The following is a 27,262-nucleotide window of genomic DNA, read 5'->3' on the forward strand; positions in this document are numbered from 1 at the left end:
GTAACCCACGCATTAGACTGATGTATCCCTGATAGTGCACTGCCATACTATAGGCCTGCGATGTTGTGATTGACGAGAAGGATTGAAAAAATGTTTCGAGGCCCTGTTTTCTCCGGTTGATGCTCAACTGCCGTGAGACGCTTGTGTGTGAATCGATTAGATTTGGCCATCGCACGCAATGCTGTGGAGTAATTGTAAGATGATATTCTTGACTCTGTCATTTGGTTAAAATGGTGCGTTGGGAAGACCTCCCGATGTAACTCTTCTTTGTATTCGAGTCGATCTCTAGAAACATTTGCCGCCATCCGATCGCTGGTTCAAAAGTAGCTCGATAGCTCCTCACATTTAATTTCAGGTTACATCTTTTGCTCTTGCCTTCGCAATCAAGATATACATACAAACAGCCATGGCTCCTGCTCTGATTGAAACCCCCCAAGATTCGGGCGCCGAGAAGATTTACGTCAAGACCCAACTCCAGGATGGATACAAGGAGGCCTTTGCTCAAGGTCCCAAGACAACAAACTGGGACAATGAACTGAAGGGAGTCGGCAAACACCCTCCGGCCAAGTATCCACACTACCTGCCGGTGTGGGATAACGAAAAGGACATCGGAGGAAAGTACCCTCCCAACCAGCCATTCGAGGCCTATGAACATGGAAAAGATGCCGATCCATCTTTCCAGAACTTGCTGAAGGGGGCTACTTCAGTCGAAGACCTCACTGCCAATATCGGAGCAGAAGTCAAGGGTGTGCAGCTCAGCAAACTTGACAAGGCTGGCAAGGACGAACTCGCCCTCTTCGTCGCACAAAAGAAAGTAGTTGGTAAGCATTGTGATAGAAGGTCATATCAGCACTTGAACACTAACAAGATCAATCAGCTTTCCGCGACCAGGACTTTGCAGACCTACCAATCCAAGAGGCTCAGGACTTTGCCGAGTACTTCGGTCCCTCACACATTCACCCTGCCTCTGGCGCACCAAAGGGCTTCCCCAAGGTCCACTTGGTCCACAGATCCGCTGCAGACACAACCGCCAAAGATTACTTCGAGGAGCGCACCAACAGCATAACCTGGCACAGCGATGTGACCTACGAGCAACAGCCCCCAGGCACTACCTTCTTGTACATCTTGGACGGCCCCTCAGCAGGTGGTGATACCTGTTTCGTCAACCAGGCAGAAGCCTACCGCAGACTATCTCCAGAGTTCCAGAAGCGTCTGCACGGTCTCAAGGCTGTTCACTCTGCCCATGAGCAAGCGCAGAATGCTCTCGCTCGTGGCAGCATTGTCAGACGTGATCCTGTCGCCAACACTCACCCTGTAGTCAGAACACACCCGGCCACAGGCGAAAAGGCTTTGTTCGTGAACCAGCAGTTCGTGAGACGCATTGCAGGATACAAGAAAGAAGAGAGCGATTACTTGCTCAAGTTTCTTTATGATCACATCGCCTATTCGCAAGACATCCAAGCCAGAGTCAAGTGGGCACCTGGAACAGTCATCGTTTGGGACAACCGTGTCACTGCTCACAGTAAGTTGATTTTGCTTCCCCTCGGAACTTCTCTAACGTTTCTCAGCCGCCATTCTGGACTGGCAGGATGGGCAGAGACGCCATCTTGCTAGATTGACCCCTCAAGCTGAAGCACCATATGAGACTCCTTTCGAAGGATGAGGCTTTGAGCGTTGAGGAAGAACCGGCTTATCTCCGGATAACGCCGAAGCCAACGCCAACACTGGGGCTGAGGCTGCTAGTTTGTGCGATGGTCTTGCATTGAACTTATCGACTCCTGTCAGGCAATGGCCAATTCATGACAATCATCTTTCGAGCCTGAGAATTGAAATATATGACGGAATTGGTGAAGGTTTGCGGATGCATAAACGAAGAATGCCAAATTGTAATAGGAAATCACGAATCTACGTCGCTCATTCAAGCTCGTCCATGTCGTGATATGAAGTTCAACAAAACACTGCAGAAGCAGTAAGCATAAAAAAAAAAGTGCACACCGTGTAGACCCATAACCGTCTTCCAAGCCCCTGATTGTGACGCCGATTACCCTTGACCAAGCCAGAATAGAAGAAAGTCATGTAGGAACGAGAGAAATGTAGCGAACAAGACTAGTCGCTGCGTAGCATACTCTCGACCAACTCGCCCAATGGACCGTACCACTCAGCTTTGGCATCCCTCCTGCCGCCCTCATCAGCGAGACCGAACTCTTCCACGAACAAGACGTAATGCTTGAAACCAGTGTTGAGATGGGCCTCCAGGCCTAGACCTCTGATGACGCCGTAGTGATGGCAATAGATGTGGGCGTAGATGCGATAGAGGCGCTTGAAGATTTGTTTGATGGTGGATTGGAAGGTAGGCGGGAAAGGCACTCCCGGGTGGGTGGGGAAGACGTTTGCGTCTGAAAGGAGGTTCGAAGTCCAGGAGAGGAGATTTGAGATGTAGCTGGGAGCGGGAAGACGGACGGGACGAGGGAACTCTGGAGGGTGGTGCCACAGGTACTCGAACCTGGTAGAGACAGAACGTCAGCAGTTGAAGGGGGGAAAAGTCGTAGAAGAATCATCGTACTCATCTGTTGCCTTCATCTCGGGACATGAGTGTGGGCTGCAGAATTCGGTGATTGCGCCGTACAGCAAGTTGATCTGGTTGTAGAAGTCGACGACATTGACGGCCAGCCATTCGTCCTTGTCCTCGCCCTCGGGCAAGCGGACAACCTTTCTCAAGCTGCCGCTTCCGAGAGTGGCCTCGGCAAACTGCTTAAGCTGCCAGCTGTTTGTGCCTTTGGCAGCGCGCGCGGGTCTGAAGGACGACCGCGTGCCACGATTGGCGTTGCTACACGTAGAAAACATGTTAGCATCTGAGTGTATTCCTTTGCCCAAGGCATTGCGGAAGCGGTTCTGGAGAGGTGATAAGGAGGAGGTGGTGGTGGTGTGGGAGCAGGTACTGCTCGGACTGTCTGGAAAGTACAGCGACAGTTGCGACGACGACTCGCTGGCTGCCAACACGTTCGAGTGCAGGGCAGGCAGCGGCCGGGCCTGGATAGGGAAGTGTGGACGGGAAGGAGAGGGTTGCACCAACATGGTCTGCATGAAAGTGGCCATGCTGCGAGCGCGTGGGCGATGAGTGAATGTCTTATCCCTTGTTCAGCTGCTCTCTGCCACGCTCATTCCGTCAGCCGCTAATTAACAAGGAATGAAGACGTTGGCGATACATGCTCACCAGATCTTATCAGTCACACAAGGCTTGCGTCACGGCGGTGATTGCGTTTGTCCGAACGTGTCCTGTCGCTGCACGCAATTGATTACGAGGGATTGTGGATGGAGGCCAAGGTAAGGCAAGGTCGTGTTTGATTGCTCGTTTGTTGACATGGACAGCCCTATCGAAGCCACTTCCCCACACTTCCTTTTGTTTGGTCTGCCAAGCATCACATGTCATTCTCGTCACCATCCAAAACAATCAATGAGAAACAGCAGCATTTCCAGAATGCCATACCGTCTGGCAGAGAATAGCTAGTGTATACTGATGCATGATCATGCCTCCTACTCCTTCTTTGCTGCTCCTCCACTCCTGACCCATTCACCCACCTCGAATCCCAGACGTCGTAACGCACCTGCTTCGATGCCCTCAACCCCGCCGTTCTCCTCGCTGCCCTTGAAACGTCGAACCGCCATGACCCGGTTCTCCTCTTTGATCTCCACTCCACCTTTTCCTCCCTCCTCTGCCTTGTCAGCCTCCTTGACATAAACCGTCATATCCGGTCCGACCACTCCGCGCCATAACGTCGCTGTCCACTGCCAGTGGTCCGCTGCCTTGTACGCGTCACTGAGTGCCATGCGTGATGCAAAAGCGTTGGCTGCTGTCACCGTGTACGTGCGCAGGAGTATCACCGTCCTGCTGCTGCCATGACACGAGTCAACTTCCATGGCCTCGCTGTCACCAGCTAAGCCCGACTGTGAACTGCTGTCGCTGTCTTTTCGCTCCTTGCCGCCACGCGCCAGCTGCTCCACCATCTTCTTACCATTGTCGTGCCACTCTGCCACAGTTCGTAGTAACTCAGGAATGTCGACTTCTTGTCCATCCTTGGCTTCCGGCAGCTGGGGACCCTCGACCACCTTGACCACCATGTCACCCTCACGACCCAAGAACTCTTCGAGCCAGTCGGTCACATTGCGCGCCGCTTCCGCATCGTCACCCTCGATGGCGATGATGGTAGCCCTTGTCTTGTTGTTGTTATCACTCGCAGGTAGAGGCGGTGCAACTCGACCGAGGATTTGCACCTTGGCCATGAACGACATGGACATGATGATCTCGCCCACGCTACGTCTGTCGGGCTCCTTGGAGTCACTGCCCCTGTTACCGCTCGATGGCTGACCGGGGCCTGTTCTGGTGGCTGTTGGAGGGCCAGACATAGTGCCGGATTGTAGAGGTGGTAGCGTCAAACTGAGCTCCGGTCCGCCAGTGCGTTGGCCTTGACTCGCTCTGTGCTGCGAGTAGCCAGGTCCCGGACGAGGCGGTGGACCCATCATGTTTGGTGGCACTGGTCCTCGTAGGAGATCTGCTGGTCGCGGTAGACTCTCTCTGCGGATATGCTGCCCTCCAGGCGGAGGCGGAAACTGGTGAGGAGGGCCCATCTGTTGATTCTGTTGGATGTGGGGCTGTCCTTGTGGGCCAAAGGGGAATGGTGTGCCAGGCCCAGCATTGTGCCGTGGCGGCATGGTACGTGTCGACATAACATACGTGCCTTGTGGAGATTCAAATCTGCGTCGCTTCGAGTCGGGTGACAAAATGGATGAGTGCTCATCTTCGCCACGTTGGATCATGAACGGCTGTGAAGGGCGTCCGTTGGTCATATTGCGAGGGCGTGGAGAAGACAAAGAAAGGTTGTTGAGCATAGGCAGATAGCGAGTAGAAGGGGTTGTAGTCGACGATGGAGTCGGCGGGGGTAGTTGGAATGCGTTCAAACGTGGAGGGTGAGGATAAGCTGACGAAGGACTCGTTTCCAGACTGTGAGGTTTGTCAAGTCGCTCTCGTGCCGAAGAAGGCGTGCTTGGTGTAGGGTGGATGATAGTTCGGCCTCCACACTTCTGGCACTTTCGATGATCTGACTGTGAGAAGCCCGATTCGGATGAAACACTACCTCTACGACCAGATCGCTTAGGCTGGTATCGGTAAGAGGGGTATCTCTGCTGGTGCTGAAGCTTCTCTTCCTGCTGTCTCGTCAGTGCTGAACATCCCGTTAGTATACCGGTCTGACAAACTTCTGCGAATACCTTCCACCGATTCTTCTCTCCTTCAGGCTCGTTCCTCCACTGCTCGCCAATAATCTTGGAGATGTCTGGATTAGCAAGACCTGGGTTCTGCGCGACCACAGCGGCCTGGCGATTCTGGCGGTAAAGGATGAATGCTAGCAGGTGTAAGCATGCGCAAGGTAAGCAGTAATTCAAATGTCGCATAGACTGACCGTTTCTGGGTCTCGGGACTTTCGGCTCAGGTTGACACAGACAGAAGTTGACCAGTGACTCCGTGCTACCGTCTCTGGTATGCGAAGGACTCACGTCCTGGAGCTCGTCCTGGTCAAGGGCGTCGGCGCTTCTCTTCTGATGGTCGCGAAACGGTGGTGACTCTTCGGGCGTCAACGGCCTGTCTGCCAAACGGGACTTGGGTGAGTGTTGCAATTGTGGAGCGATGGATATGTTGGTCGACACTCTGCGCGAATTGACACTTCCGTCGCTTGCGATACCTTGGGAACTTGTACTCAAGTCGTCGTGTTCTGCAGATGGCATCGTTCTCTCCCACAACTGCCTGGTGAAAACGATCTGGGGTTGGGCATGAGAAGGCTCAGCAGTCGATGATGTAGTAGTCGGCGACAATGTCGAAAACCTAGATTCCGATAGGGGTACTCGTATGACAGACATTGGAAAGGGACGGCCAGGAATGCACTCTTTTGTTGTCAGAATGCCGTCTTTGACGTCCTCATGTCAATACGTAGACAAAGGTCCAAAGACGGGGGCTAGCGGCCATTATTCAACAACGCCCATGCCTGGCCTTTCTTGTCGCCAGAGCCGGCGATTGGTTCTGCTACTTCTTTGTATCATGGCGAACGAGCGTCCTTCATGTCCGATTGTCATGGACAGATCCGGCCTGTAGGCGAGGTTGCGACAGACAACCCGAGCTGGCACTTCTTTGTTCTGTTGGTGGGTAGATTTCCGCATGCGGGAAAGCCGGGCCAAGGTGAGACATTCCTGCCAAACGCAAGGAGATTGGCCTAGGAACGCACCACATGTACAATGCGAACAAACCGCATTATTGAAAGCAATCGTTCGCCCTTCGACCAACCTTGGTGTTTACAAAGCCTCCCACTCTTTGCCTCACTGCGAAATCAGCTCATTCGCTTCTTGATGGAAATGGATGATGCATCTCGATCTTCGTGTTTTAGTTATGCGAGGTTCGATTGATCATGGTGCTATTTTGAAGCATCCCAGCGACGTGTTTGCCGAGTAGCTCATGTGCGGCGCCGCTCAAACGCGTATCATCCCTGGAAAGCGCATCAAATTGTGGGTTCAAACAAAGAAGTCAGCTCAAGCTTTGACATACCAGAACAAGAAGTGCGACGGATCGTCGCACACCGTAAATGGTCGGGTTTCGATTCCATCTCCACCAAACGGAGCGGTGTAATTGACACAGGGCTGGGTCAATTCGGTAAACCTGGCACCTGCCTTGATCTTCGAGATTACTGCAAGGCCAGTCTCGTCGATCTCAGGCTCACGCATCTGCTCCAGCATCCACGCATGGAAGTCGGGCGTGACAACGTGAGCGTTGTTCCACGATTCGACCTGTTTCTGCAGGACGCTGTTCCAGAGATCGGTCAGGATGACGGCGTTTCGTTGGAGCTGACCATATTTGTCTGTACCGCTTGCAGATGTACGCCGGCTGATCCAGCGAGGAAAGAAGCTAGGATCCGGGATCTTGGGTATGATGATGGTTGGACGAAGCGACGACACCGACTTGGCTTGGACGAGGCGGTCGAGCTGAGCAAACATGGAAGCAATGCAGTCTATCACAGCGGGCAAAACAGCGTCTTGTGGTAAGCCTACAAAGTCCCAGAGCTCCCAGACGCCGAAGAAGACTGTAAAAATCATGGTCGTGGTCCTCAGGCCTTCCTGATCTCCGTCATCTTGCCATCGAGCATCATCTTGGACGAGATATGCGTCGACTTGGTGCCCAAAGTCACCAATCTCCTCAACGTCAGCGGTGACGTTCATGGAGTGGGTAAGATTGGCGTAGATGTCGTTGTCGATCACAGGGCCTCGGCGGTGGGACGGACGGGAGGGTAATGATTGGGCGAGATCGTAGATGCGGTCGCAAACAATCTGTCTGGATCAGGATGAGTCAAGATGGAGCAGGTCAAACGCGACACACCTCTGAGCAAAGACTGTCCACCCATAGCTTCTTGTTGGACGGCGCCGGTGATGAAGGTGTGGGCAGTTCGAGGCGATTGGTGCTCCACGAGTCTCCAAACACAATGATTTCGGTCGTCTCGCGTCTCCAAACTTTTCTTGCTCGCGTGATCGGATGGTATGAGGGCAGGTTCCACGCCACGAATAGCAGAGCCAAGATTGCGAGCAACACGACGACGTTGAGACGGGCAAAGAGCTTCATGCTGTCGTTTGTCTCTTATGTCCCTCGCTGGGATGGCTGCCTTGGTCGGTCTCTGTTTATATGGCCAAGTGATTGGTAGTGGACCTGTGTCGCAGTTCAAGAGCAATCAAATCGATTCTGTTTTGGTAGCAGCAGCACCACTCTGCCTCACAAACATGTATTCGGACGAAACATTGAGAGGAAAGAATCGGACAAACGAAGATCAGATAGAGACGCGTTACGAGTCAATGGTAGATGCCAAATTAGTTGCTTACCTGGCAGGCTATTCTGCGCCCGATATTGTCTACCGTGACCGACCCCAGTCGATGTACTGACGCGTCCTCCGCAACAGCCGTGCTAGGTCGCCAAATTCTGACCGCCAACGGCATTTCGAAATCTCCGGACAAGCCCATCGTATCGTATCGTATCTTGTCGTATCGTATCGGACGGCGTGTTGAACGCTTGTGACGCTGTTCAGAAGCAACAACTATACGTACGTTCTGCACATGCTGTCCTTAACTAGCAGATGAAGCTGTGAGCTCCTGACGAGACCTGGCCAATGTGTGTCACCTTGAACGGCTTGGCAGAGACGCTCGGATTCACTCTCGGCAACCTCCTCCGGGTTTCCCATTTGGCAAGCCCTCAAATGCTTCTATCCACAACCACCAACCACTATTTCTGACGTGCTTCCATTCACAACTACAGATATCACAGAACAAACCACTATTTCTGATGCTTATCTCGAAATGGCGAAGCGGCGCGGTTCGGTGATTCTGGAGCTGATGGATGACCATAGCAGCAACGATGATACAAGCCCTGTCATTCAAAAACTCCAGACCACGCCGCAGAAGACTACCCTCAGAGCAGCACACACCTCGCCCGAAGGTGCCATCTTCCTCAAGGACTTGAGCAACTACATTCCGGTTGGGTCACTTGTGCTAGGTGAAGTGTTTAATGCCGTACCTACCTGGGAAGAAGTTCTTGACATCGCCGTTCTATCTCAATCCGGTCTTTCCGATCATGACCTCCTTGACATCGAAAAGCTTCTCTCCCGCCGTCGCCTTCGACTTTTCATGAGCACCCCCTCAAAGGCTATACTTAGGGTCTACGTTTTGCCCAGTGATGTTGGGCACCGCTTCTTGCAGCGAGACCGTGGGGCCGACGGACACCTGTTCTCCGTCCTCCAAAACCTCGATGTTTCGCTTGATTCTTGGAAGGGACAACCCAATGTCGAACAGCCTTTCGATCTGTACGCAGCCGGAGAAGAGGGTTCCCTTTTCTACTTGTTCAACAATATCCCGTCTCCTAATCCAACCTCGGAGCACATCACGAGCCATTTCCACCGAGAGAGTATGCTGGACCTTCTTGATGTCGAGTATCAACTACCCGGCCTCAAGACAGTTCTCTATCCGTACCAACGCAAATCTGCAGCAGAGATGCTGCGAAAGGAATGTGAGGAACGAGTCGAACTCGATCCTCGACTTGAGGAGCACGTCGCTCTTGACGGTTCAACTTACTACTACAACCCTTGGGAGATGTCGTTTTTCCGAAGTCCCCGCTTCTATGAGCCCTGCAAAGGGGGCATCTTGGCTGACACGATGGGACACGGTAAGACGCTTATGTGTATAGCACTGATTCTCGCAACGCGTGGCTATCTTCCTCGCACGCCTACCCAACATGAACGAGTGACGGTTCGACCGAAGGTTGCCAGTCTTTTGGACATGGCTGTATCAGCCGTCAACCAACATTCCGCTCCGTGGCTCTCTTTCTTCGAAAAACACGAACATCACACTGGTGAGCATATGGCGAAATGTATAGAACTCATGCGTCGGAAGGCACCTTCTTATGAAATACCCGTCGAACCCATCCGCTGGAATCGCAATACTACGGTCCGCACGCCGAAGAAGGTAACTCTAGCCGCAACGACGCTGGTCGTTGTGCCAAGAAACTTGTTGTCACAATGGAAGCTGGAACTGGAGAAGCATACCACAGGGGTCCTGAACACTTTAGTCATGGATGACAACCGTGTTGCTCTTCCCTCCCCCGAGATATTGAGGACCTTCGACATCGTTCTATTCAGTCGACATCGATTCGAGTGCGAAGACAAAGATGGCGAAGACGCAAAAGGTCGGCGTATGTCAAGATATCCAGTGACCTGTAACTGCCCCTACATTGGAGCTACTCGAACGCGAGATTGTGTCTGTTTGCGACCTGACGTAAGTATTCGAGCATCCTACAAAGTACAAGGACTTACTGAGCAAACGCCAGGATTTGTACATATCACCACTCAAAGCTCTGCACTTCTTAAGAATCATCGTCGACGAAGGGCATGGAATGGCTGCTGAGAAAACGAGGATCGCGATTGTAGCTAACAGACTCGTTGAGGCTTCTCACCGTTGGATCGTAAGCGGCACCCCAGCAAAAGATCTTATGGGTGTGGAGCTGGACTTGGTCGGACCTGTATCACACGTTGGAACCCCAACTCCTTCGAACATGGAAGATGCGGATTCACAATATGGTCCTAGCATTGAAACTTCGGAATCCGTGCGACGCGATGTCCTACTGAGCCAGAGGAAGTCGTTCAATGAGAAGGACGAGAAAATAGGAGCGGTTCGCAACATTGGCTCGTTGGCGAGCGGCTTCTTGAAAATCAGGCCATGGTGCCCTGCCGAAGACGAGAGAGGGTCCGACTGGAACGATTACTTTTTCCGGCATGAATTTTCACGTCCACGAGCTCGCACCTTCTCTGGGTTTTCAAAGTGTCTGCGCCAGATGTTAGACTCGATCGTCATCAGAACGCAGTCTGGAGACGTCGAACGCGACATCAAGCTGCCTCCACTGACGCATGAGATTGTTCGATTGGAACCGTCCTTCTATGACAAACTGACTGTCAACGCATTCGTGTTTGTGCTCACATCTAATGCCGTCACTAGCGAAAGGACGGACATTGACTACATTTTCCACCAGAAGAGCGGAAGAGAGCGGGCGCAGTTACTAAACAACTTGCGAGCAAGTGCGTTCTATTGGACTGGTTTCAGTGCTTCTGATATGGTAGCTGCCATAGCGCAAAGTGAAGGCTACTTGCAGAAGCAGGACAAGACATGTTCGAAGAACGATCAAATCATACTCGAAAGTTGCATCGATCAAGCCAAATTCATGGTTGGGTCCGAGGGGTGGAGAAATTTGACCCAAAGTCATGAGGTTGGGCTGTTTGTAGAGAGTTGGCCAACGGAATCTGCTGAGTTCTGGTCTTTTGATAAGACAGGTGGGTTATTCGTGCTTCAACAAGGTTTCGCTCAAAAGTTTGCTGACACTCTGGTTACTAGATCCATCCAGACTCCATCTATTATGTGGAGCCACACAGTTGATACAGGCTCAAGATCACATTAACCAGCAGGCCGAAGCCCCAGATCCTGCAGAGGGTCTCTCTGGATGTGGAATCCATGCGTTGTCCTTCCTGCGCTCGGAACCTACAGATACAAAACCCCCTGTGCTGATTAAGGCGGGCATACCATCATCCTCTCTCGCCGTGAGCCAAACCGGAGACAAGCGTTCAACTGGCGTATCTCCAAAACGCACTGCTGATACACATAGCGAAATCAAAGAAGCGCAACTGCCAGCTGTTTCCCCGCTCAGGAAAACCAGCATTGTTGGGACTACGTCGGCCAAATTGAGCTATCTTCTTTCTCGCGTTGAGGAGTTTTATCGGGATGAAAAGATACTCATCTTCTACGATAACGACAACACTGCCTACTACATCGCACAAGCGCTTGAAGTCCTTCATATTGACTACCTCATCTACGCAAAGTCACTCACGCCTGCAGCCAAGTCGGATTATATTGTTCGATTCAACCAGAGACCTGAACACCGCGTTTTGTTGATGGACATCGGCCAAGCTGCATATGGCCTGAACTTGACTTCTGCTTCGAGAGTCTTCTTCGTCAACCCTGTGAACAGGCCTCAAGTCGAGGCACAGGCTCTCAAACGTGCGCATCGTATAGGACAGACTCGAGAAGTCCACGCAGAGACTCTGATCCTCAAGGGCACGATCGAGGAGAAGATATTCGAACGAGCAAGAACAATGAGCCGAACCGAGCACAAAGAGGCAAAGGAGCTGGACGACGATGGTGACATTCGAGATATCATCCAAAGCGCACAACCCATCCCGATCTCGAGTCATGAGGCGGAAGGCGCACGTCGCATTGCTTTCATTCAGAGTCCACAACAACTGTTTGCCAGATCTGGCTGGGCGAGCTGGAAGAAAGCAGCTCGAGAAAATTCGAAGACTCGCACCAAGACATCTGGTTCGAGTTCAAGTGGAAAAAGGAAAGTGAAGGAGCAAAATGACACTCCTAACAGAAAGCGGACGAAGAAGCAGAAGGTGTGAGACTGACTGTTCAATTGCTGTGAAAAAGCGCTCATTCGTACATTACTTAGATGGGTCCGTCTAGCACTTTGGAGATCGCTAGCTGCATTGAAGAGTTTATTGGCTGTATATATCTAGCCAGAGAATACAAGTACGCGTGTCGAGGTATGCAGAAAGAGAGCGCTCCCGATATGAAAACAAACGCCGCCGTTCCCATCATAATGGTCCAGTTTCGTATACATAATAATAAGTATTTCACGATCGTTGTGATAATGTTTTTGTGGCTGAGAGGAGAATCGATTAAGCACTGTACACGATTAGTGTCTGCAGGGTCAAATGATTGACAATGAACAGGGTACTCACAACAGCGATAGCGTCAAGTCACCACGAATACTAGCCTTGAGTTCAATCTCCACATCCAGATTGGCGTCCAACTTCAACTTCAAACCATCGGTCTCATCGAGCAGCGAAGCCTCCTGCTTTGGCGGTTTCTTGTAGTAAGGCTGGTTCGGGTTCTTGCCTCGCATGGGGATCTCTCCTCTGTCGGCGCGAGCTTTCGTCACGGGTCCGTCCATGGAGGTTGAGTCGGGGCCGATGCGCTCGAAGGGCTGCATCTCGTGTAGATCTCCATTGGCGTCTGCTTCTTCGAGGGCCTCGAGAGAGTTTGTGTGCATGTATTTGCCGTCTCGCTGGTCGTTCTTTACGCGCTTTCTTCGGGCACGGCGGGAGGAGGATCTGGAGCGTTCGGTTTGTAGGCCTGGACGTTGGAATATCAGTCTCGAGGCCGTGTAGTGCAGAGGAATCAAGGTGGCGGGTGTTTACCGGTCTGACGTAGCTCTTGCTTGTAGAATTCGTTGTGCTTCTTCTGTTGGGTTACGGTTCTCTGGTTCTGTGCTTGCTCTTCCTGGCTGCCCTGGAATCGCTTTTCGTCGCCGGAAGGGTACTCCGGCTCGAAGTCCTGGCGGGCTTTTATGATTTCCTCGTCGGTCGGCATGTCGGTGATATCCTATTGATTGAAGATGAGAGGAACAGAAAAAACGGAAAGGTGTTGTACGGGTCCTCGAGTTGGCTACAGAGAGTCAAGGAAATCACAGTTGGGCTAGTGGTCAGAGCAGCAAGACGGTAGCAACCAAAGAGCGAAAAGCAGTGACGTCCGCGGGGGGAATGGAGACCGATGAAGACAGGGAAGCAAGTCTTGCCTCACTCAGCAGCTCTTTCTTGCTCTCGATCTCGACGAAACAAACCTCCCGCTCGAGCGACCTGTCCTGGGTAGCAGGGTACCTACCTAGCGAGGTTGGCAAGGCCCTGCTGCGCCATGATCGGAATCCAATGTGCCACACAAACCTGATTTCCTCAGGGGATCCGCACCAGCCACACGTCATAGCAAAGCCAGCCCTGCACGCAATCCAACAGCGCTCATTGCAGACGACGCGTTGATGCAAAGCGACTCGATTCGGAGCGGTCGACAGGGGTGATCTGGCGCTGACAGCGGGGAAGGGAAGCTGAAAATGCAATGCTTGCCGAGAGTGTGGCTCGCGAGCGGCTTGGGTCAACGTGAAAAGTGGCTCCGCTTCGTGTGGGCACTTGGGAACATCAAGGCACGATTATGATCTTTGGGGCAATTTGCAAGGAAATGGTCTTTTGCGAGGCCCGCTCTCAAACGCTATTCGTGAAATCGAGATGCTGCGCCTCATTTGCTTGACACATCGACGTCAGACTGTCAGGGGATCCTAGACCTGTCATATATCAAACTTTTTTCATCCATCATGGTCTGCTTAAGTTGATACCTTAGGCAGCAAGTGCGATTCGTCACGCCGACTGAGCATACGAGGTTGGGCTCCAACAAGGCGTTTGATCAACTGGAAGAGACCGGGATCGCACAAATCTTGTCACTTGTACTGTTTTATGGGGGCATCGAGCACACGTCAGAAGAGAATATGTTGTAGGGTGGATGAAAGTCGTCTCGTCGTCCTTGATCTAAACGTACTTTACAGGAAAACGGAAATAAAAACAATAAACATGTGGTAATAATCCAACAAGTGCCAAAACTCCATAAAACCCCATTATAAGTGTCGTCAACATTGGTCGTACGCAGCCAGAGCGTATGTGTAGCAGCAATGATTTTAGTTGCTGGTGATATGTTAGTCTTGTCATAACCAAAGAGTTTCCGATATACGTACAGCAGACCCAGTGTCAAGTCACCGTGAATCTTGGCCTTGAGTTGAATCTCAATGTCCAGGTTAAGCTCCAGTCTCAGACGAAGTTGCTCGCCCTTGCCGCCGTCGTCGTCTTCCTCACCACCGCCCTGCTTTTGGCCTCCGGTCAGACCGCCGAGTGCGTTACCGGCTGTGTTTCCGACTTGGTCAACGGCCTGTCCAGCGGTGTTTTGGACCATCTCGCCAGCTCCGCCGACTGCATCACCTCCCGGGACGTTCTCGGTAATGTCATCCAGGGGACCACCACCACCTCCACCCCCCTGCTTCTTCTGGCGTTGACGTTGACGGCGACCACCGTTGGCGGAGGCATCACTTCTGGCAACGGATTCGGTATCGCTTTCCTGTCCCTTGCGGCCGCGGCCACGACTTTGGCGTCGGCGAGATTGAGATGCTTGACGTGACTTTTGTTGTTGAGGCTCCGGTTCGGCCTCTTCTTCTCCATCAGCGTTGGCACTGGCATCAGCATCGGCCTCTGCGTTTGCGCCAGCCTCAGCCTCAGCTTCAGCACCGCCGTCTCCTTCTGACTGGTCGGGAGTAGGCTGTTGTTGGGGCTTCTTCGAACCCAGCTTCTGGGGCTTCTTTCTCTCGGCGGGGGCACCACCTTCGGCTTGCTTGTCGGCCATGATAGAAAGTTGTGTATGTGGTAGTGGGGTGTACTGGGTGCAATGTGGGGAATTGAAAGTGCTTGCGAGAAGGAAGAAAGTCGAGAGAATGGAAAAAGACCCGGCTGATACTTAGAAAACTAGCAGAGCACACCCTTGGACAGCCGAACAGGTTTCGAAACCCGCATGGATGTCAAAGGGCGGTCCTTTGACGTAACATTGGCTCACCAGCCACATTTCTCGAGGACCGAAGTGGGCACCTCAGCATGCAGGCGTGCTGATCGCGCGTGAGCCAATGCATGGAGCTCGCGAGAAGTTGCAAATCGCGGGCCAATGTCAAGGCCAGCCACAGTCGTTGAGGCGTCACGATCGAACTGCGTCTGTGCATTGGCTGACGGGACTTCAACCTTCCGGCGTGCTCGCTTGCTTGGGCGCGGAGCCCGGGCGACGATGATGATGAGTTGGTCTCTGACCGGCTCGGAGGCCTCAGGTTACTCTGTACTGTAAAGGCATGAGCGAAGATCGAAAGTGTTTTTGGTGATCGTTCACCATCGAGATCGCATTGAAAAAGTTGAGGAAGTTGTCTCAAGCTCGCATTGTTAGAAGTTGAGCTCCTCCAACTACTTTTTCTGCAAGCACATGGTTCGCTTCGAACGGTACGTGCCATGTGGCCATCGTTTCTTGAGTTGGTGTTCTGCTTGCTCTTATGCTTTGTACGAGTGTGATTTTGCGCAACGAAACTCGTACCCATGGCAATCTCCATAGCGTGTCGCTCCTACCTGATTTCCGCTCCTCTGCGACTGCATACGAGTATGACTTGATACAAAAGTATGTGATGCCGCACAGAAGCCGGGACGTGAGGATCCTCTCGAATGCTCGAAGGAGTCTATGACCTAGTAAACGTATTTCTGAGCAATGCAACTTACGTGGGCTCCAATTTCGAGCAGGTCACGACTTATGACCATCGGGTAAGCAACGAAGCCTCGACCTCCGCTCGCTTCCTTATCTGATCCTCGGGGTCTTTCCTGTGAAGCCATGATACGTTGATATCATCGTTCCTCTCCAAGTGTGTTTTCCAATCATACACACAACATGAGTGATCAAACAACTAAAGATGAGGCCGCAAAGACTCGCATCATCACTCACATGAATGCAGACCATCATGATTCGGTAAGTGGAGTTAGCTCGAAGAAGCGTACATTTGTTGATGGAAGATTCAAAGGTCATTCGATATCTCGAAAATTATCACCATCTGCCAGCCTACCAGGCTTACCATGGCAAGATCACTGACGCTTCACTCGAGTATATCGCTTTTGAATGTGCTGGCATGAAGTATAGGACGGCTTTAGACCCTCCCATGACCTCTTTCCGGGAGGCTCGAGAGCGTCTGGTTCAGATGGACAAAGAGTGCCTTAAGGCACTCGATCGTAGCGACATCACCATCAAAGAGTACCCGGTACCAACGGGTCCTTATCTCGCACTCTTCATACTCGTATCGACTGTATTCGTGGCATTCAGGACCAGAGCAAACTTCGAAACTGGAAGTATCATTGCTGCCATTGTGCCTGGCTCTTTCGCTCGGTTCTGCTGGACGATACAACCTTTTATCTGGTACGGAATGCTCGCCATACATGGAGCCGAGACGTGGCATATGTCGAGCGGACGCTTGAGGAAGCACAACGTCAACATTCGAAGCCGAGTGTGGTGGTTGTGGATGGCGACGACTTTCATTGAAGGCGTCGGCGCATACAACAGGTTAGTTTGCTACACTCGATGAAAGCACGTTTGCAGAATCGTTGACCAAAGTGATACAGATTCGATAAGATGGTGCAGGAGAAGAGGGCGGAAAAGGACAAGCAGAAGCACTGATGAAGCTCGATCTCTCATGCAAGCAACCAATTGCGGAGTCGGCGTCGGATGACCGAAGGTGGCAGGAAGTCTTCAGCTCACACGACATTTGAACGCGACAAACGCGTGCTACTGTGGAAGCCGTTACACAGAAGGTTGGATGCAACGTGCCCGCGAAACGGGTGCAAATGATAGCACGGATGATGAAGAGATAGAGAGATATAGAGTGTAGATGATGGAGTCGAAACAAGCGCCAAGGCCAGCCACATTGTCGCATTCGTGCCTTCTCCGAAGACGATCTGTAGATGCCGAGAGTGGTGCACGTCGATTCGGTACCTACTCAGTGCATCTGCGTCCTGGTCCATCGTTCCTTCTTCTTTTTCGTTTCGTTCGGCCTTCAATGCACCGGGTGTGAAGCTGTAAGGAGGCACTTGGTTCATGTCTCATGCTCGCGTTGATCTCTGTTTCATAGTGATCCAGCACGCCGTCTGCCAGGAGCGCGGCTACTGATACAAAAGTCCGTCGGCCATGAGGGGCATCGGTGTGAGCGATTGCACTTCCTGAACTATACCGTACACACGGTCTCCGATCCATCATGGCTCGCAACCCGGCCATTGACCCCCCACGTTTCGCACCGCCCGCGAAGGTCTACTCGGCCACCTCATCACCCACGCACTCTCGATCTCCCTCTCCGTCGCGACGCAATCGCAACCACGCGCAGTCCGACGATCTTCTAGGCCGTGATCTTTCTCCAACCCGCACCCTTGAAGCGTTCACATCGACTCCTGGAAGCGAAGAGAGCAAGAGCCAGGCAGCCTTGGTACGCTTGATTGAGAAGGCATCGACTTCGGAAAGAGCTTTTGGTATCAGGATTGCCCAGACATGCAAAGACATCAAGACCTGGCACATCGAGCTGCAACAATGGCCCTGGTCCAACTCGTTCGAGCCTCCTGCCCATGCTGCACACGCTGTTGAGGGTCCCTACTGGGGTAGCCTTCGCGAAAGCCAGATTCTAGCATACGAACAACGCATCCAGGACATTCGCGAAGCCTTGTTTGACCAAGATGTCGACGAGCTCAAGGAATATGTCCTCTCCCAGCACCTTCAACCAAAGTCGTCCGAGCTTGAACACTACGAGCGTCTTGATGACTTCACTGCCCTGATCACGGCCACGATCCTGCGTGCCTTGCCCGATCTCTCACGCTTGAGTCGTCTGTTGGACACTTGGTCTATGCGTGTGACGCTGCTGCGCAAGGTTCCTGGCTATCTCAGAGGCCTTGGTCAAGCCAAGACCGATTTGGACAACGCTTGGTCTGGCATGGCTCAGCGTCTTCGAGACACAAAGGATACATCTACTGTGCGCAGTGCTTTCCAGGCTCTTCAAGAACAGTTGGAGTCACGTATGGGTAAAGTCGGCGGGCGGCTCGACGCCATGTTGGATGACCTTGAGGGACGCGAAGAAACACTTCCGGATGCTTGGATAGACTCGTTTGAAACACTCGAGTCGAATTACAGCGATTGGCGCACTCAGACCGAGCGTCACATTGTGGGTCATAACATGCCCCTGCCCGTACCCGCCAGCAAAGGCTACGCTCTTGCTGATGTGACAACTCGCGAGATTTCTGCCTCTTCTGTAAACTCTTCGCACCACGATGGGCACACCTTGCCGGCCGGGGGTAGTTCGGCTGGATTCGTGAGTCAGAATGACGAGCATGCTCTTGTTCAACCAATCGAGAGCCCAATCTTGGGGACAGGCTCTTCATTCTTACCCGATCTAGACGAGACATCTGACATAGAAAGCGACAATCTCTCTAGAGACTTGAAGAAGGCACCGCTCTTGCCAATTGATACTGCTCAGCCAGCCGTGTCGGCCACTGCTTCTCTACAGCGAGCTGGCAGCTTGAAGTCGTTATCATCAACTATCTCACGCTCTCGCCATGTTCCCATTGTTGTAAGTCACAGCGATGGTGCACCGTCAAGTCCCTTGTACTCGATTGCGCCAACTCCTGATCTTGGATCTCCAGCTGTTACTGCTCCCGCCTCTTCATCGCCAGCTATTGAGCAGGGCTCGCCGGCTGTGAGCAGTGTTCGCGCCAGAGCAGCTTTCCTCAACGGAGGTATCGAACGCACACAGTCCCTGCAGAAATCTGTCAACAGTCCTGTTCGATCCTTTGAACACGCTTCCATGGCCTTCACAAAGCTATTCAACAAGACTAACAACGCTTCAAACAATGCCTCTAATCATTCCAGGACCAGCTCTACTTCTAGTCGAGCAAGTAACCGCAAAGGGCTGGGACTAGGCATCAAGAATCATGAAGGCTTCCGCCACTTTCATCGCTCTTCGTCTCCAACAATGCCTCCTCAGTCCGACTCGAACGGTCCTACGCATATAGCCAGAGAATCGCAGCCGTCTATTCAGTCTTCATCGCGACCAGTCCCCAACCACCTGGTTGGTAATGCAGAGCAGGTTGCAGCACCTCGTGCCGTCTCTCAGCCAGCCCGCACGAACATTCCACAGGATCTCGAACGGCCGATGGATGCATTCATCACGCCAGAGATCGAACAAGACTATTTCCCTTCTACTGAGAACAGCAAGTCGACGCTTGATTCAAATTGGGACTCGCCAGCGCTCACTGAGTTCCCGGAGAACTGGCCCCTACCCGTCAGAATCTATGGCGACGAAATTCACACACTCAAGGATCCGATGGATTCTGACGTGTTTGAGAAGATGTTTGTCGACAGTCTACCTGGGACCCCACAGACCAAGTCTCGACCACCATCACAGGAAAGCAACCCTTTCGAGAAGATGTTTAGGTCGAAACGATCAAACTCGAAAGAGCCGCTTTTCGACGATACGATGCTTGACGATATCACTCAACACAAACCTCGTAGTGGATCGTCGTCACCCGGCAGTGCAAGACCACGACATTTGTCCAGGCCCAGCACCACCAGCTTGCCATTTGAACCTATCACAGAGATGCCAACACCTGGGTCGTTCGATGCAACCCCCGAGGTTCAAGACGCTTTATCGGCGGGCTACTTCAGGGCCAAGCAAGTGCAGACGTCACCGGAAAGTCGGATATCGCCAGTTCCTACGAGTAACACCTCATGGAGCAATTTCAGTGCTGTCGGTGCCGGACATGATCAGGTTCTTGAGGACTCTGACGAGCACAACGATCAATACAGCCCCAAAAGGAGGCAATCAATGATCAAGAGGGCTTCTGTAACTTCGATCGAGGCTCACTCGCGATCAGAGCTCAACACAATCGAGATACCTGATATACCCCGGCGATCTAGTTTCTCGCCACCAACCACAGCCAAGCTGATCAAGGATCCAGCTTTCGAGGATGCGATTGACGATCAGACTGACCTTGGTGGTGAACCTCCTGCGTTCGGACTGCCACCTCCAACCTTACGTTCTGATAGCGGAAGAAGTAAGATTGCCCAAGCTGTCGGAGCTTCGAAGCTGCCGCCACTGAATCTCGAAGTGCACAAGCGTCGTTACGTTGTCGAACCTGAGGCCACGCCCAAAGCTTCAGAGACCAACCGCAGTATCTCTCAGCCTGAGACGGCTAGAAAGGGTCACGCACGTAACATATCGAACGCCGAGCAGTTGGATCGACATGTCAGCCGCGTTCTGAATACTTTGCCATCTCGTATCGCCTTCAAGCCCTCGCTCTCGCTTCCATCCCGTGAGCCATCTCGTGAGCCGTCTCCAGCCCCAAACAATGCGACCAGCTATTCTCGACCACGACCTGGCTTGCCGAGCAAATCTCCTCGTACTGGACTCACTCTATCAGCCGTGCAATCTGAATTGTCCTCCAGAAGGCTGAATGCAAATGATGCGGATGGAAAGATGTACTATCTGACACAAGAAGGAAAAGAACAGCCCATTAAGCTATTTGTCCGTCTTGTTGGAGAGGGAGAACGCTGTATGGTACGTGTAGGTGGTGGTTGGGCTGACCTAGGCGAATATCTACGCCAATACGCGGAGCACCACGGACATCGTACTTTTAGTGACGGTAAGCTGGAAGTGGGCGGCACACGTATTGGTGGGACTACAAAGACTCGCACGCCGCTGAGCAGGCCTGGCAGTGTTCTTGACCGTCCAGACAGTAGTATGAGTTTCCGCAGTCGTTCGTCCTCGGGTGTTGTAGGGGCTTCGATGCCATCGGATATGCCGCAAAGTAGTCCTTCGGCTACGACCCAGCCCATAGACCTCACGCCTACCACTGCCCGTAACGGTGCTTTTCACACTCCAACCGGCTCTGTGAAGAGCTCTTCGCGCCCTTCAACCGCCGACACCTTCCTGAATGCTTCTCCATCGTCATGGTCAGGTCAGGATATCGGTCTTGCAGGTCCCTCGATCAAGCACTCACGTGGAAACCGCGAGCTTGACGAGCAAAAAGCTCGCTGGGTGGAAGATATGATGAATCGAGCCAAACAAGCCAGCAGCGTCGAAAGGAAGAAGAGCGAGCCGGACCGTACCGCTTGGTCGGACATGGGCAAGGTCGGCGGCACTCGACGCATGATGTTCCGCCACAAGACTAGCGGAGAGAATGGAAGTGGTTAGAGACTGACGCTTCTTCGACTCTGACGTTCTTGATCCTTTGAAAATTTGTTCTGCTTTTTGGGCATGGCGTTTAGAGGTTCAGTCACCTCCCTATATATGTTACTCACGACCAGTTTTGTTTCTTACGATGGGTTTCTTGTTTGTTGGCACATTAGTAGTTGAGCAGAGCAGCGTGGAACAGCACACGCCAGATTCGTTCCTGATAGCAATCGCACAGCAATGTCTTTTCCTCCTTCTACATTGTGTCATCAGCAATACCGTGCTCTCTTGTCTTCTTTACTTAAGTCGTTCTGATCAGCTCTTGCCGTTTGTAATTTTACATCGACGAGGTTGATTGTCATTTCCTTACGCAGTGTTTGAGAGATCAGTGGTATCAGAGTCTGTCCTTCCCTCCCTCCAATGAAAGAATTGCCATGCTCCACGATTGCTTGTGAACCCTTTCCCCTCATCCAACTCAAAACCTTTTAACCAAGCTCAACCTCAAGGTTCGACCAATGTTTGGCTTGACATATCATTAGATTTAACATTTCACCTTGGTCTTTAGACTGTCACAAAGTTTGCACTTTTCCAATCTTTAATTTGTGGCAGATCTTCCCCCCCATAAAGCTTATGTCTGTCTATCGAACTGTTTGGCAGATCTGCATATATGCCATATCGCATTTCCCCTTTTTAACCATCGTACTCATGGATCTTGTTACACTTATCCGCTGTTGTCTTTCTTCCTCTGATGGTGTCATCTGTTATCATCTCGCGCTTATCTCGGAAAGATGTCTCTCGGATGCGAATCTGCCGCGTGGACGCTACTCGTACATGTTTGAGTCATCGCCGCATGGTTCATATATCTGGCCTCTGACTGCCCTAGGAGGAACACGCGAAGGATTTGCGTGAGAAGGATTGACGTGTTGTAGGGCATGCGGCATGCCCTAACGCTTTTTACGAGGGGGGAACCAAAGAGGAGGGAAGGAAGGAAGGAAAACGGCTGTAGTTTGGTTTGTCATCGAGGGCCCTGCAGGACTCGGGGATTCGGACACCAGGTCCGGAGGCTAAGCCTTAGCCGCGTAGCACCTTTTTGCGATGATCAAGGCAAGAAAAAAGAAAAAACGTTCTTGTGGGAATCATGATGCAGCAAGGATTCGTGCAGCGATTAGCACATGCCGAAACGTGTACGCATGGTACTTTGGTCTCGGGTTCGGTGGAGCTACTCGTAGGAGTCGGTGGTTCTCCTCTCTCGCTACAATTCTCAGATACACACTATCGATGCCTTACAGGAGCCGGATCCCTGCGCTAGATCTAGATGCGGGTATATCTGCCTTGGTTGACGTTGCTATGTTTATTTGGCTAGTTCTGCGGGAAGGATTTTGGTCACTATGTGCTCACTTTGCCAGGGGCAGCACACGTCAGATGGCAATCGGCACATGGATTGAAAGTCCAGGGGGGGTGAAATGCTCATTTTGTGGTCGTGAATGGAATTGCATTAGTTGGTTTCGTCAGAAATACTGTTTTGTATTCTCGTACGCAAAAGATTTGACAATATTGTGATTGCTAAGAATGACATGCTCTCTCTATGCCTGTTTGGTGCGGGTGAGAAGGAGATCACTGATGTGATTGCTTCCGATTACTCATAGATTCACGCAGTCCTCCTCCTGGTGCCACGGGTAGTGAGTAGAGTCTTTGTTGGGCAGGAAGGACGTTGGTTTGCCAGGCCTCTGCTTGGTTCCAGGTTTGTATGGGTTGCTGCATCTCGGTGAAATGTGGACTGGCAACTTGATTGTAATGCACAGGTTGCGCCGGCATGAGAGGTGCTGGATGGTTGTTAGGCACAAAGCCCAGAGGATGCGCCGAATCTCGTCGAGGCTCTAACAATGTTGTTGAGGGCAGCATCAGACCGGCTTCGAAGCTTGGTTGTTTTGAAGAAGGAGAAGGAATCACTGCAATATCGGGAGTCGGAAGATTACCAGGAGATGGCGGAATCTTGGGTTGATAGGCTCTGGTCTGAAGGCCATGGTCTTCGAGCAGGAACATGCCTGTTGCTCCCATGACAGGCTCGTGCAAGAAGTCATGGTTATGCAGTTGTTGACCCATGCCCCAATCGAAGGGATTGTCCGAGGCCCTCTGGTGATTGGGCGCTACATCCATAGGAGATATGGGCTCTGCGGCCATTGACGGTTTGCGTGTCTCGGATTGATGTCTCAGGGTTCTGAGACCTTCGGCTATCCGTGACATGGCCAGCTCGGTCAGCTGATGCATTCCTGCCTTGTCCATCTTCACGAATATTGTGTGTGCTTTTTCGACTCTTTCGATGTGCTCGACGCTTTCACGATCGATGCCGTCGAGTACCAGGATCATACAAGCGTTGAACGCTTGTTGGCCGATTGTCCAATCAACGAGCGCAGATGGGACGCGCTTATGGAAGAATTGGAAGGCGTCCAGTAAGGCAAGGCAAGACTCTATCACTAGTGGTCTGCCTCGTGGCATCAAGGGAGACGGAGAGGGTGTATGTAATGATGGTTCGAGGAAGTAGTCAGGAGCACTCGGTCGATAGTCTGGGCTGTTTCGGTTGTTCTCGATGCGCTGGCGATTCAGGAGGATGATGTAGTTGTGGATACTGCAATAAGATACTGTGGATGTTGTCAGTAATGCGATTTCCAGAATATGATAGAGATGCATCTCACTCGCTGCCCTTGTCTCCATTGGCCATTCAGGGATTTGCGTCGTCTCTTCGATCCAAGACCTATTGAACTGCAAAGATTCCGGCATCGTGTCCCACAGCGCGATCAAGCGGTCAGTATACATGTCAATCTTCGAGTCAGTAAGTTGATTGCTGCTCAAGATCTGACGTCCTTGGATTGTGAGCTGGTCGAAGAATTCGCTTAGTCGCAAGGCTACTGGATCTGTGGTGAGGGGCTCAGGGGGAGGGCAATCACCAATCCCCGAAATGCCCAAGGGTCGACCAAGTGTCATAGAATACTCTTGGTCCATGTGTAATAGCCACCACCACAGGTGCTTGCGGACTGTTGTCTCCCGGAGTGATGGCGCTGGATCTAAGAAGCGAGGGTTTCGATGCAAACCGATAGAGTGCGCCAGACGGATGGTCAGACCTGAAAAGGACCAAGCATCGAGGAAGCGGCCACTGTTTGTCAGATAGGGGGCGAGCATAATCAAAACCTTGATGCCTCTCAAAGAGGGACGACTGGTGAAAGATGCCAGACGAAGAGCTTGCATTGCTGCGACGGCTGTGGAAGTCAGCGTAGTAGAGGAAGTCACCAAGGCGCTCATGACTTACAAAATATTTCACCCTTGCGACTGCTGTTTTGAGAGACACCTGCGCCTGCTTCTTGTCGATCTTCGAACATAGTCAGCTGTACGCCCAGTGCTGATGCTGCAAAGATGAGTGCGAGCAAGTCTGGGACCTTGTCCGCGTTCTCTCCGGCATTCTCGAGAAAGCGTTCGACTTCTTTCTGTGACAAGTCTTCAGGCACATAAGGGAAGGCGAAGCCTCGAGCTTTCGTACTGAAAGATTCGAGGTAGTGGAAGAGCTCATCGCGTGGAGGCAGACACTGTAGCAAACCTTGAGTACGCGACATGGCAGGCCATAGTGTCGGGAAAGGATACATGGCGTCTTGAGTTGTGTACATGTCTGCAGCTCGAGGCATTGCATGCGACAGTGACTTTGGTTGCACTTGCAAGTTCGCAAACTAACAAGTCCAGTCAGTGGGATTTTGGCCATCACAACATACGTATAGCACTCACATCTGCTATGACACTTGCCAGCCCTGGAGAACCAAAGTAGATGCTGTCAATCTGCTCGTTCGCGCGAAAGCGTCGCTGACGTTTCGATTGCTTCGCAGCAGAACTAAGTCTGACATTTGCAGAGCCTTCTTCAGTATCGCTCTCCTCCGAGGCCGAGGACTTGTCAGCCAACAGGCGCTCTTTGAGTCGTTGGTTCTCAGCTCGCAGTCTACGAAGTTCGAGCGACTGTTGTATTGGCCCGAACTCGGCACCCTCTCCAAGAACAAACTGGCATTCTTTGGGAAGGCCCCTGGCACAACAAGCAGAGCATGGCTTTGTACGGTCACACTGTACACCGAAGCTTAGACTTGACGGGCATGTTTGAGGGCCTGGTCTGCGAAACTTACTTTGACTTTGCGTTCTCGACATTTGTTACAACTCAGGAGTTGGCGTGGCTGGGTTTGCTTCTTGAGTCTTTTTTCCGAAGCAGTCAGAGACCGATCGATTCGTAAAGAGGACGAAGGCAGGGCTTGTTGAGTATGAGTGATGGCCGGGACCCCCTGTGAATCCCAAGGGTTCGTTTTCTCCATCAGAAGTCTAACAAATGGGGCATGTCATGACTCTGGTCGAGGGCTTCGAATTGTTAACATAGTCGAAAGCCTCTTAAGTGTGTCAAAGCACCCTCTGCGAAGACAGATGCCATGGCGGCACGACAGGGTACGACAGCATGAAACGACCTAACAGAGTTTGATCTATGCTTTTTGAGCGGTGGAGCTAGGACTGTTAAAGGTGGATGAGCTAACGACTACAGCGAGAGGGCCCACATCCCCAAATTGGGACAACGCAATTATCTGGTCTTATGCCAGACCCCCAAGCACAGAGGGCACCAACGACACCTGTCAACCGTGCCGGGGATGACAGGGACTCTGGGGGATTATGACGAATGTATTTCAGAGGGGAAGATTGAGCACACTAGCCCGTTCGCCTCGTCAGTTGGTAAGATCGGAGCCATCGGCTATCTCTCAGATGACATTCAGAGATACTGACGGTCAACAAGCTTACATTTGCGCACCTCTGTGTCTGCAGGCTTCAAGTCATCATGATCCTGATGAAAGTACAGCGTGACCTTGACGAGGCCTAGACCCATTAGGATCATGCAAAACAACGCCTTGTTCCTGCAAATCGGATCTTGGTGGAAGGATTGGTACAGGTCAGATCCGAGGCTGAGGTCAGAGATTGACCAAGAGCGCCACACTCCTCAGTATGACAACGACAATCACGCAACAGGCCGGCATCTGCTGCTTCTCGAGTTTTCGTAGAGTAAGAATCCAAGACATGTAGTCTTGTTTGAAAGAGTTGTTAGAGGTATTACACTTTCGGCTGTGGCCGATGGTCGACGAGCAGCGGTCCCCAAGACAGGAGGCCCACAAACTGGTTGGCGACAAACTTTTGCCCGTTGCGATCCAAGGAATCACCAGACACAAGGCACTTCTCCACCACATGGCCAGCCTAAATAGGGCAGGTCAGTACAATGGAGCGATTATCGGGGGTCCAGCGTTGGTGTACAAGCTGTAAATTGATAAATGTGTAAATTGCAGTGCATGTAAACGGGCAGACTCCCTTGCTTATACAGATGCAATTGCGAGATGTAAGAACATATGCAGCAAGGCTTGCAGATGTCAGAGTGGCCAACAGACGTGTGTCTGACTCGCTGGCCCGCATGTCCTTGGTGCCCAGTGATAGGGTGGACGCAGCAGCATGGATAACGAACCCGCTGGTCTTCTCTGAAAGGTTGACACTGTGACTAATTGTTTCGGGGCCACTGATGTGGTCAACCAATAGTCGGCTGGTTGCCGGACCCAGAAAGATACAGTAGCCTGAAGCCATCCCGTGTGCGTCCAATAAGCAAAGTGCAGCAACGGGCGTCGTTCGCACGCGCGCACGTCTACATCTGATGGAAATGCTCGGAACGACCGGCGGTCGGCATGAGGTCGGGATGCGGTCAGATCCTCTCGCCATCCGAGTCCTGTCGTCAATGAGACTGTGAGATCACCGGTCCTGAGCTTGAAGCGAAGATCGAAAGGTCCTGCGAGACGACTGCATTGTTGCATATTTGCAACGTACAAGCACGCTGGTGGCTTGGTTGCGTGTACGCTACAGTATCGCTTTCACCCCGTTCCGCTCGTGGCTGCGTGCTGCAAACCCTTGATTCACACCTGAGACCATTTACTTTAAACTTGCAGGATCGCCAGGACACGGAACTAGTTCCACGTACCCATGGGATTCTGTGTGCGA

At 52.1% G+C, this 27,262-nt stretch overlaps 9 protein-coding genes across 9 annotated transcripts; 4 read left to right on the forward strand and 5 right to left on the reverse strand.

Annotated features, from left to right (window-relative positions):
- Positions 1 to 406: 406 nt before the first annotated feature.
- Positions 407 to 1,663, forward strand: M436DRAFT_65496 (putative alpha-ketoglutarate-dependent protein; the record flags this gene model as incomplete). Its single annotated transcript, XM_013570127.1, has 3 exons — positions 407 to 821; positions 869 to 1,522; positions 1,569 to 1,663. 3 exons carry the CDS (start codon positions 407 to 409, stop codon positions 1,661 to 1,663), a joined length of 1,164 nt encoding a protein of 387 aa, XP_013425581.1.
- Positions 1,664 to 2,106: 443 nt separating this feature from the next.
- Positions 2,107 to 3,096, reverse strand: M436DRAFT_51647 (uncharacterized protein; the record flags this gene model as incomplete). Its single annotated transcript, XM_013570094.1, has 3 exons — positions 2,107 to 2,503; positions 2,564 to 2,827; positions 3,074 to 3,096. 3 exons carry the CDS (start codon positions 3,094 to 3,096, stop codon positions 2,107 to 2,109), a joined length of 684 nt encoding a protein of 227 aa, XP_013425548.1.
- A 438-nt stretch (positions 3,097 to 3,534) lies between these two features.
- Positions 3,535 to 5,910, reverse strand: M436DRAFT_74428 (uncharacterized protein; the record flags this gene model as incomplete). The annotated part of the gene is made up of 3 exons (XM_013570222.1): positions 3,535 to 5,202; positions 5,254 to 5,399; positions 5,457 to 5,910. The coding sequence occupies 3 exons, from the start codon at positions 5,908 to 5,910 to the stop codon at positions 3,535 to 3,537; spliced, it is 2,268 nt and encodes a 755-aa protein (XP_013425676.1).
- Positions 5,911 to 6,427: 517 nt separating this feature from the next.
- On the reverse strand, positions 6,428 to 7,654 carry M436DRAFT_51542 (uncharacterized protein; the record flags this gene model as incomplete). Its single annotated transcript, XM_013570077.1, has 3 exons — positions 6,428 to 6,530; positions 6,590 to 7,365; positions 7,415 to 7,654. 3 exons carry the CDS (start codon positions 7,652 to 7,654, stop codon positions 6,428 to 6,430), a joined length of 1,119 nt encoding a protein of 372 aa, XP_013425531.1.
- Positions 7,655 to 8,706: 1,052 nt separating this feature from the next.
- On the forward strand, positions 8,707 to 12,020 carry M436DRAFT_51370 (uncharacterized protein; the record flags this gene model as incomplete). Its single annotated transcript, XM_013570048.1, has 3 exons — positions 8,707 to 9,849; positions 9,902 to 10,898; positions 10,960 to 12,020. 3 exons carry the CDS (start codon positions 8,707 to 8,709, stop codon positions 12,018 to 12,020), a joined length of 3,201 nt encoding a protein of 1,066 aa, XP_013425502.1.
- Positions 12,021 to 12,358: 338 nt separating this feature from the next.
- Positions 12,359 to 12,993, reverse strand: M436DRAFT_74433 (uncharacterized protein; the record flags this gene model as incomplete). The annotated part of the gene is made up of 2 exons (XM_013570223.1): positions 12,359 to 12,756; positions 12,822 to 12,993. The coding sequence occupies 2 exons, from the start codon at positions 12,991 to 12,993 to the stop codon at positions 12,359 to 12,361; spliced, it is 570 nt and encodes a 189-aa protein (XP_013425677.1).
- A 2,916-nt stretch (positions 12,994 to 15,909) lies between these two features.
- Positions 15,910 to 16,686, forward strand: M436DRAFT_51297 (uncharacterized protein; the record flags this gene model as incomplete). The annotated part of the gene is made up of 3 exons (XM_013570041.1): positions 15,910 to 15,987; positions 16,040 to 16,572; positions 16,632 to 16,686. The coding sequence occupies 3 exons, from the start codon at positions 15,910 to 15,912 to the stop codon at positions 16,684 to 16,686; spliced, it is 666 nt and encodes a 221-aa protein (XP_013425495.1).
- A 574-nt stretch (positions 16,687 to 17,260) lies between these two features.
- Positions 17,261 to 21,238, forward strand: M436DRAFT_51257 (uncharacterized protein; the record flags this gene model as incomplete). The annotated part of the gene is made up of 1 exon (XM_013570036.1): positions 17,261 to 21,238. The coding sequence occupies one exon, from the start codon at positions 17,261 to 17,263 to the stop codon at positions 21,236 to 21,238; it is 3,978 nt and encodes a 1,325-aa protein (XP_013425490.1).
- A 1,593-nt stretch (positions 21,239 to 22,831) lies between these two features.
- M436DRAFT_50960 (uncharacterized protein) lies at positions 22,832 to 25,557 on the reverse strand (the record flags this gene model as incomplete). Its single annotated transcript, XM_013569980.1, has 5 exons — positions 22,832 to 24,471; positions 24,522 to 24,734; positions 24,807 to 24,933; positions 24,989 to 25,315; positions 25,375 to 25,557. The coding sequence occupies 5 exons, from the start codon at positions 25,555 to 25,557 to the stop codon at positions 22,832 to 22,834; spliced, it is 2,490 nt and encodes an 829-aa protein (XP_013425434.1).
- Between the last annotated feature and the right edge of the window lie 1,705 nt (positions 25,558 to 27,262).

Source organism: Aureobasidium namibiae, assembly GCF_000721765.1.
Source record: "Aureobasidium namibiae CBS 147.97 unplaced genomic scaffold scaffold_13, whole genome shotgun sequence".
NCBI lineage: Eukaryota > Fungi > Ascomycota > Dothideomycetes > Dothideales > Saccotheciaceae > Aureobasidium > Aureobasidium namibiae.